The 10,607-nt window shown below is 39.8% G+C and overlaps 1 protein-coding gene across 2 annotated transcripts; it reads left to right on the forward strand.

Moving 5' to 3' along the window:
- The first annotated feature begins 1,430 nt into the window (after window positions 1–1,430).
- Window positions 1,431–9,386, forward strand: LOC127341807 (MADS-box transcription factor 3). Of its 2 annotated transcripts, none has more exons than XM_051367739.2 (10): window positions 1,431–1,568; window positions 1,904–2,187; window positions 6,795–6,876; window positions 7,759–7,820; window positions 8,035–8,137; window positions 8,334–8,375; window positions 8,490–8,531; window positions 8,657–8,835; window positions 8,960–9,018; window positions 9,111–9,386. In XM_051367739.2, exons 1-9 carry the CDS (start codon window positions 1,548–1,550, stop codon window positions 8,976–8,978), a joined length of 834 nt encoding a protein of 277 aa, XP_051223699.1. In that variant the 5' UTR covers window positions 1,431–1,547; the 3' UTR covers window positions 8,979–9,018; window positions 9,111–9,386. The 2 variants fall into 2 exon arrangements, with proteins under 2 accessions (XP_051223699.1, XP_051223700.1); XM_051367740.2 differs by having other exon boundaries at window positions 8,038–8,137.
- The last annotated feature ends 1,221 nt before the right edge of the window (window positions 9,387–10,607 follow it).

The raw sequence follows: 10,607 nt of genomic DNA on the forward strand, positions 1-10,607 counted from the left end.
ACCAGAACCCACACAGGAGACGCGGTACGATCCCGAGTCCGGGTCCTGGATCCCTGCTCGCCATAGGAAAAATATGACGGGAGAGTTGTGGCAGCAAAAATATGGCGGGAGAGCGGTGGCGGAAGATACGTGCGGGAAAATGTTTAACGGGAGAGCGTAGGCGCCGGGAGATATGTGCGGGAAAATATTTGCCGAAGAGGTGGGATGGAACCCTAAACTAACCCTGAAACAAACGTGGAAGGAAGCATGCAAATCATCGACTATTAGCTGGCCGGTCGGACGCTAGTAGGCCAGTCGGTCGCTAGCTGGCTGATTACTTTGGCTCCAGAGGCCAAACTGCCCTGCCGACACCCAATCGGCCTCCTATAGGCCGATCGGTGCACAGTAAACCGACAGAGTCAGATAATTGGAAAAGATTCAAAACTCGTGACATTCCTGTAAATTAATAAAAAATCATATTATTTAAAAAAATTGCCATTGACTTATCTACAGTTAAATCTTCACGCTCACCAGTAATAAACAAATTAAATGATGTGGGATTTCATCACCAAAATAGGACAAGTAATATGGTTAGTTGGGATAAAAATATAAACTAAGAGAAGTTATTTTGCAGAACAATGTTTTTAATTTTTTTTTTGAAGAATAATTGAACAAATCACATCTATGAGTTCTCTCCAATGCCAAGTGTGTACATCTTTGCCATTGTACATATTTGCATCCTGTGTGACTAACTGAAATGGGACGACACATACATTGACTTATCTACAGTTTCTTCACTCTGACCAGTAAACAAATTAAATGATGTGGGATTTCATCACCATATGGTTATTTGGAATAAAAATACAAACTAAGAGTTGCAGAACAATATTTTTAATATTTTCCAGAATAATTGAACAAATCACATCTATGAGTTCTCTCGAATTCCAAGTGTGTTGTCTCCATTTTTTTAATATATAGAAATGATCTAGCCAGAAGTACGTCAAGCTACATTTTGCATGAAGCTAAGTGTGGGTCTATTCCCGCTTAGCTAAGTGTGGGTGTACATTTTTCCGGTAGTGTGCTTTCAGTCAGCAAAGTGAAGCCACAATAAGGCACGAATTAAGCAAAAATATACTACTAACAAGTGTTGTTCCCCTAACGGTTCCGGTGTATACTAACAAGTGTACCAATACAAACAAGGTAAGACTCCCAAGTTACAGAGCGACATGATGATGTAAATGTGGATATGGAGACACATATCTGACACTACACTAGGACAAGCTGATAGACGAGATAAGGGGTAAGGAAAGAATTAGCAAACCAAAAAAAAGTGCCGCAAAGTGAAGCCAGAAGATACAAACGCCAAGAGCCAGCCATAGGAATTGGCCACAGCATCTCCTGCTAACTGCATATCTATCTCCTCCCCCTTCCCTTCCCTACCTCCCTTTAATACCTCCTCTTCCTCCTCCTGCTCTTGGCCTCTCCCACACATCCCTCTCTTTCCCTCTCTGGATCTCTTCCTCAAGTGTGCTAGCTAGCTCGTCACAGGCTCACAGAGGCACCTAGAGATGAGCATGCTGAGCATGATGGTAATTTGTTGCTTCCTGTCTTTGCTTTTGGAAACTAGCTTCCTTTTCTTTGCACAAGTCCGAGTATGCAGGTATGGCAAGTTTGCGATTTTGCTTGCCTCGTGACCAGAATTTAAGCAAAATACAGGGCTAATTAAAGATCTCTCTGATCTTTGAAGAGCTCCACAAAAGGGAAAATTTTCACGGATCACGCCGTTTGTTTCTTTTTCATGTTATAAACGAGGAAAAGAACCTTCCCCATGATAGCATGGCCGGATCACCTTCCCGTTCTTGATTTGTTCCATACGTTTCGAGCTTGCGTTTGTTTAACTTGGATTTCGTGTTTGCCTGTTCAGACCGATTTGAGCTGTGCGACCGGAGCTTCCGGCGCGAATGATCAGCAGCTGGCAGTTCCGGCTGCGGAGGGCTCGGCGTCGGCGGCGGGAAGCGAGAGGATGGCGGGAAGGGGCAGGATCGAGATCAAGCGCATCGAGAACACCACCAACCGGCAGGTCACCTTCTGCAAGCGTCGCAACGGCCTCCTCAAGAAGGCATACGAGCTCTCGGTGCTCTGCGAGGCCGAGGTCGCCCTCATCGTCTTCTCCGGCCGAGGTCGCCTCTACGAGTACTCCAACAACAGGTGACCACCAATTGTGAACAACTCACGTTGCAACTCTCTCTCCCTCTCTCTCTCTATTCATATAGGATACACTTGTATTTTTATATTTATTATTTTTAGCACCAGGAAGGGCATGCTTATGCATAGCATATCACACACACATACCTTGGATCCTACTACTACTGCCATAGATACACAACACATGCTGAATTGCTGAGTGTTCTTTTCTTCCTTCTTCTGAGTTTCCATGTCCAAATTGGAGCAAGTTTGCTCCTAGCTTTCTTGGGGCAAAGAGTTGGGAAGGTCAAATGGGAGCTGCATCTTTTGTTACCACTTCCTTCCGTTATTAACTGTCTTGTTTATTTTGGTGTTCCTGAGGGGGGAAAGAAATTGCAACGGTTTCTTTTGTGTATGTATGCAGCTAGCTTGCATGCTTGCCGTGGTTTCCTTTGCTGCTTTCCTCTCTGCTCCGTGTGAGGTGAGCTAGATGTTTAGATAGATCTAGCACAGTGCTTGCTCTGTGTGGTATGTGTACATGCCCTGCCCTGCCCTGGCTCTTTCTCTTTCCTGTGAGTGTGGGTGAGCTTGGTGGTCCTGCCCTTTCTTTGCTCCATTTATGATCCTCTCGGCCTTTCCTTTCTCCACTCACTCGCTCTATGTGTGTCCTCTGTCCTCTCCCTCTCTAGAGAGAGGTAGAGAGGAGGGTGAGCTTTTCAGTAGATCTCTCACACCTCATGATGCAAATCAAACTTGTATATTTCAACAAAGAATACAAGGCATCCATGGGCTCCCTTGTTCCTCTTTCCCTTTTGTAGCTTTGCTTGTGTGTACAGAGAAGCAGATCTAGCTAGGATTTTTGTTTCTTTGCTCGTGGATGCTAGTAGTACATGTATGATGTGTGTCCATGTACGTGTCTCTGTTAGTGTATGCGTGTCTGATGAGGTAATAAAGTACTCTAGTAGTTTGTTTTGCATCATCTCTTGTTCTTCCCAAATTCCAGCCAATGAGTTGCTAGGGTTAGGGCTTCATAGCATGAGCCTTTTCCTTCCAATCTATCTCGGGAGAAGTTGATGATGCCTGGCACCATCATTGTAGCACTGTATACTTTCTATCAAGGTTATTATTTTCCTACAATTTCTTACAGTTGACAGATCTTTAATAATCCAAATTAAAGAATAGTATTGTAGATATTCTTTATTTTATGACCCAAAACTGAAATGATGCCATTTAATTTTTTTATAACAAACCTTAAATTAGATCACCAAATTACAGCTTTTTTATTGTAAAACCTAAGTATGTGCTAAAATATGATTATGGGTGTAATATATCCTTTCTAACAAAATAATTTATTACACCACTAATTTTATTTTTCAGCGATGCAAGCAAACTGCCAATGCTAATGCATAAAATCTGACGATTAATGGACAGCAATGCAACCAAGTCAGTATTACATACAAATAAAGTATGTAAGGAAACAAGATTAATTAGCTGAACAAATTCATGTTGCCCTAATGTGCAAGAAAATGGAAAATGATACAAAATGGAGTAACTAGGTATGCAATAGAGACCATGGGAAAAAATTATACAAAATAGGAAAAATATAATCATCTTTAGAATTCTCAAGATAACTTAGTATTGTGTGGAGTATTGCAACCTCTGTTCGCTAATACAAAACGTTTTGACAGGCTAAATTAGTTAGCCAAAATGTAATTATAATAGCCAATGGGCACATATGGAGTCAATGTTTATCCCCAAAAGGCGGGAAGCCCATACATTTGTGTTGCTGAACATGGTAAAGAAAGACCTCTCTGCCATTGAGGGACACGTGGCCATGCAGCAACTGTCACAATGGATGAAAAATAAACACGATAAAAAAAATCACATGTCCTCTTGCTGATGTGTGTACCCTGTAGACTTGGTGCTGTGGGGCCAGCCAGCCAATGTCATGGGCAGAGGTAGTACTGTGCTGGGCCTGCCCGGTGCATTGGGAGTGAGGAAAGCCGGTGACCTGGTCAGAATGGTTAAGGACCTGGGAAGGAGCTAGTGGGTAAAAGTTTGTGTTGTGTTCCTGCCCCTGTTTGTCCATTGGATAAACCGAGCAAACCTGCTGCTTCTTGCCCAATCATCTGAAATCCTGTGCCGGCTTGTCACCAGATGGCCAGCCAATAGCATCCTCGAGGATGCTAAGGTTTCATCTCTTTGGTGAGTGAAACATCTGAACTGTAGTATTTCACCAGTAGCACCTACCTAGCTTACCTACTGCGATGGCTTTCTTTGTGACTTTACATCCTTGTGATTTTACATGCTGATGTCCTCAATTTCTTTTCTGACTTAATAGATGTCGATCTGTTGGTTATTGTATGCGGAGATTTGCTTTGTTTTGTGTGTCCGAATACAAGAGAGTTCAGAAAGATGTGGTGACAAGACATGAGCTAGCAGTCAAGTCTACAGTAGCTTGAGCAGAAATCTCTGAAAATATCTTTTGGAAACTTTATGGGACATATTGGTGTGCAGTGATTACTAACTAGGTAGCGTACTGCATCTATCTATTATGTTTCTAAGCAGGAAATGATAATATCCATGTTTTAAAAAAATCTGCTGGTTATTAGTGGTCTGATTCACCATGTAGGTTAAGTTTGCTGGAATAGTATAACCCCTACAAGTATTAGGTAATTTGGTGCAAGATTTCCTTCACATATGATAGGTACATATGCTTGTAATTTCAAATTTTTCATTAATTACACCAAGTGCCGAGAAGTTGATTGATAGTTGTTTGTCTGAACGTTCAACATAAGCTATCTCTTGTTCTTATTCCCATAAATTTGAGGCCCATTTTTATTGAGAACATTTGAGATTTTACCCAGCAAAAGCTTCTGTTCAACAAGCTTAATAATTTTATTGAAACTTGAGGTAGCGGTCAAGAGAGTTCAGAAAGATGTGGTGACAAGACATGAGCTAGCAGTCAAGTCTACAGTTGCATGAGCAAAAGATTTCGGAAAGTATCTTATTGAAACTTTATCGGATATGTTTGGTGTGCAGTGATCACTACCTAGGTAGCTTACTGCATCTACCTATTTTTTTTTAGCTTGGAAATAATTTTCCCTGGTTTTTAAAGTTTTTGCTAGTTTTATTACTGGTCTGATTCACCATTTGGGAAATGTTTTGGTGGAATAATGCAACCCTGGCAAGTATATTAGTTAATTTTCTGTAAGCTTTTTCTTTACATATGATGAGCACCAATATGCTTTTAATTCAAAAAAAATCATTAATTGCGTTAAGTGCTGAGAGGTTGATTGTAGTGGAGATTGTGTTTGTTTGGACATTCGACATAAGCTATCTCTTGTTATACCCGTAACTTTGTAGGCTCATTTTTCTCCAGAACATTGGAGATTTACCCAGCAAAAGCTTCTGTTCAACAAGCATAATAATGCACTTTTTTTTGAGTCTCTGAAAGTACTACAGTCATACTGTATGCAGCAAATACGTAGGTTTGTTCCTTATTTTTCTGTTTGTAGAAACACTAGTATTAATGTGAGCCAACTATATGGTGTTTTCGATCCATCTGAGAGTCAAGATGATAACGTTGTTAGTTAACAGCAAGTGAAGTATGGAAGAGAAACATGTCCATTCTTTGATTCAGTAACGTTAACATCAGAGCGTCGGCAACTAATAACTAATTAAGTCACCAATACTAAAATATATCCACAAAATTTGAAATAAACTGCTCTAGAATTAAGAGTGCCATCTTCATCCTTAAATAGTTCTAAATAATTGATACATTTTATTATGCTTATCGTAATATATGGGCCTGAGTTTTTGTAGCCATTATACTTTGTTTCAAAACCCTCTTTTACAATATCAGCTGTAGGTTTTGCTGATCTTCATATTTTTTAAGGGGTTCTTGGGGCACATATAACATGTGGATACATTTTGATTGAATATAAGTAAATGATCACATTTCAAGCTGCAAATCATTTTCATAGACGAAAAAGAGCTTATGAGTGTGTAACTGAGTCACCAATGGTTTCATTATATCATGCCACATCATCCAATGCAAATATCAGTACAATTTGTGTGCTGCACACACTGCACAATTGCACATAGTTAAGTACTCTCTTGTATGTGCATGTAACATCGTATGGGCGATGACAGGCAAAAGCTCATCGGAAAGGGAAACTACTGTTGTATCTAGACAGGATGTAGCTCTTGAAACTTGGTTAGTTCACGGTTCACTGTAGAAACTTGTGATAGCACAAGCTTCGGACCAATGTGCCACAGTATGGTCTTAGTGCAGAGTACAACTTCTACTGTAGCACATCCTGCGTATGCCTTAAGGAGCTAGGTGAATTGTTCCTGTCAGATAACCTTGGGAAACTAGTTTGACTAGCTGGGTGCTTGAGGCCTTCTGTTAGACCCATTTTATTTCTGTAAATAATTGTAAATCTGCATAAATTATCAGAAAAAACAATGCTATTTTTCGCCATGTCATATGAGTTTTCAATGGTAGTATGACTATATATATATAGAATATAGTATAATAGTTTCTGGTAATGCTGCAGTTTTTACTGCTGAATTCTGTAATTTGCTTCAGAGGGCATGTGCTAATCCCCCATAGTGAATATTTGCAGTGTGAAGGCCACCATTGAAAGGTACAAAAAGGCCAACAGTGACACCTCCAATTCTGGCACGGTTGCAGAAGTCAATGCCCAGGTAACATCATGTCATTCTTTCACTCTACATCAAATGCTTGAATTGACTGCCAGGATATGTGATCAGCCGAGTCAATTCAGAAGTGTGTAGTAGTTGAGGATACAATCATTAAATGCATGTACTTACATTCCATGCTACTGTTCAGCAAATGGAAACTTGATTTCTCTGAGCAAAATCTTGTGACAAGATATCCTGAGATGAGAGTCATGCATGGATATTACACAACGGGCATTGCAATGGAACAGTCACCTAACTCTACAAGGATCCTCTGTTTTGTCCAGTGGATCATGCATGATATTGTCCAGTGGATTGGTATCATAATTTCATGCTAGATATACACAGGAATGGCTATATGTTTCTTAAGCAAACTGAATAAATTTCTGAAATAGGCTATAGCTGTTTGAACTAGCATCACTAACAATGTTTTCCTGGCTCCAGATGAAATACAAATTAAAACTGAGATAAATGATGAATTAAGAGAGTTATCATCTGAACTTATGTCTGCATGTGATCAATGAATTCGTTGATTGACACCAGTTATTCTTTAGCTTAATTAGACTGCAACGGAAATTTTCTGAGTGTATACCTGCAGACTACAGGGTGCACTGCTTAATTTGAAAATCTTACCTACAGAAATTCATACAATAAAATCTGATAAATTTCAAGCTTATGTTTTGGGTACATATTAACACACACGAAAAAGAAAAATTTAGTGCACACATGAAACACTCAGATCCCTGTAACTGAGATTTCAGTAAATATATTTGGTGTCGACTAGCTTATTAATTTTCAAATTGTCATTTAAAATATCTATTATATTGGAAAATACATAGGTGATAATTGAAGAATGCTCTCTCACATATTCATATGGCAAACTTGCAGTACTACCAGCAGGAGTCCTCCAAACTGCGTCAGCAGATCAGTAGCTTGCAGAACTCAAACAGGTAAACATCTGTCAAGTCATACCATGATCCATATGATAGTACTATCTCTGTCCATCTTTTGATGTCAAAAATTTATCTAAATTCGAATGTATCTAGACACACTTTAGTGCATAGATACATCCGAATTTAGGCGAACCATCGTGCATCTATTAATGGACGGTGTACCTCACAAATAAATTAATTGTTTTATATCTAACTTGTCTAAAAAATTCAGTAGGTCATTAGTGAGAGATTCTGTGAGCACCATGACCCCGAGGGATCTTAAGCAGCTAGAAGGCAGGCTGGAGAAAGGCATAGCCAAGATAAGAGCTAGAAAGGTAGGGTGCCACTAGAATCTGTGGTAGAATGTGTTTAGCACTATAGTAACTGAATAAACAATTTTATGTCTCTGAACTTTGAACTATTACAGCAATGCTCACAGACTAAAGATTACATGTATTTCTAAGTCTACTACTGTTGTTATATTTGTTCCGTCAGTTAGTGGCTCATCTAATGAACAATGCATTCATGCAGAATGAGCTGATGTATGCTGAAGTTGAGTATATGCAGAAGAGGGTAAGTATAGCAATATTATCACTATAGGCTATAGCAGTGCATTCCTCTACCGACAGTGATTCTGTTTATTTTCTCAACACGAAATTACAGCAAGCATATTTAAAAAAATTGTAGGAAATGGAGCTACATAATGACAACATCTACCTGAGGAGCAAGGTACATTAATTTCGTATGGCTTGCTAGTTCATCGACCATGACTGGCATTCTGGCAACATATATTGCCATCATCTATATTTTTTTAGTTACGATCACTGAGACTGGGAGAGGATTATTTTCCGCAGGTTACTGAGAATGAGAGAGGGCAACAGCCCATGAACATGATGGGCTCCGCGTCGACGAGTAGCGAATACGATCACATGGCCCCGTACGATTCCAGAAACTTTCTGCAGAACATGATGCAGCAGCAGCATCAGCAGCAGCACTACTCGCATCAGATGCAGCCAACTGCCCTTCAGCTCGGGTAAGCAGATCTCCTGATTATCTACATATGCTTATGATATGTAGAATTTCAGACTGAAGAGAATGTAAGTTACTCAATTGTGCAGTGTTAACTCAGTCTTGCTGTGTTTCTTCCCACTCTGCAGCCAGCAGTCCTTCAACTAGTTTTGGTCAAGAGTCCAGACACACTATGTCCACAGACTAGGTAAAATTTGATACCAAGCAGTCAAGCACTCATCTTGACCTAATTAAGCACAAATCTTAACTAATCCAGTATTGCACCCCTCCACCTTGCAGCTGAAACCTGAAGGTCTCCATGTGCCTGCAGCGGTCGCCCCGCGTATGCATGTGGCTGTTATTCTGTAGCTCTACGTATGGTTGTATGACATTAGTAATCACTAGCATTGTTGATCAGGTGCATGTGGTACTTGTAATATATATCTGCATTTTCTCATGAGCACGAGGTGCTGCTAGTGCTAGTTTGTTGGTCACCACAATATATCGACTTTGGCATGCACACCATCGTGTTGTATCTATATATATCTTCCCCGGGTATGAAATAATTATCAGCGATTTGATGTGTGTACAAATTTTTTTTTTCGAAATGGGGAATATGACCCCGGCTTCTGCATCATGATGATGCACACGGCCTTTTATTAATAGAGTATCAATACAAGGTTAAAACAATTCAGGCATCGCCTAGGATTGATACAAGAATCAACCAGCGAAAGAAAACAAGAGAAAACGGACTACACTTCATTGTAACCGTCTATTGTGACGCCAGCCAGCCAGGCACAAGATATCCTGAGCGACCATCTGGAGCCGTGTGCATCCAGTAGCCATAGCATCCCGCTGTCCTCACAACTGGACCCAGTGTGACACCATATGGATAACCTGCAAAAAGTGAAAGGAAGTTTTCTTGTTAAAAATAATATCATTCCTTGTCCTCCAGATAGACCAACATAAGGCAGAGACCCCAATACGGATGAAAGCCTTTGATTGTCTATCAACTCCATGCAACCAATTACCAAACATATTGGTAATATTGGATGGAGGTGGGAGAGCAAAAGTAAAATTGATCGTACGCCAAAGAATTTTAGCTAAAGGACAAGTGATGAACAAATGTTCAATAGTCTCCTGTTCGCCACAAAAAACACATTTTGTACAACCGTTCCATCTTCTTTTGGCTAAATTATCCTTAGTAAGTAGAACTTTATTGCTTAAGAACCACATAAATATTTTTATCTTTAGGGGAACTTTAACTTTCCAAAGGTATTTTCTTAAGAAAGGGGTATGGTCATTCATGAGATCCTCATACATAGATTTCACGGTAAACACACCATTTGTTGTCAATTTCCAAACAAATTGGTCTTTCTCATCAGTTAAATTAATCCTCATAAGTTTCCTGCATAATTGTAACCATAGAGACCATTTATTTCCCAACAACAACCTTCTGAAACTGATATTCATAGGTGTTTGGGCTAACACATGAGCTACTGTTATATTCTTATGATGCACAATACTATATAAGGATGGATATTGTTGAGCTAATGGTGTATTTCCTAACCATGTATCTTCCCAAAAACGGATATGAATACCATTACCGATCTTAAAAAAACCTCTGCTAAAAAAATCCTCTTTAACCCTCATCAATCCCTTCCAAAAGGGAGAGTCTGTAGGTTTAGCTTGTACCTCACATAAGGTCTTTTGTCTTAGGTATTTGTTGTGCAGTAGTTCTTGCCATACCCCATCCTCGCTAAGAAGTTTATAAAGCCACTTACTCAATAAACATCT

This window comes from Lolium perenne, chromosome 3 (assembly GCF_019359855.2).
Source record: "Lolium perenne isolate Kyuss_39 chromosome 3, Kyuss_2.0, whole genome shotgun sequence".
Taxonomy (NCBI): domain Eukaryota; kingdom Viridiplantae; phylum Streptophyta; class Magnoliopsida; order Poales; family Poaceae; genus Lolium; species Lolium perenne.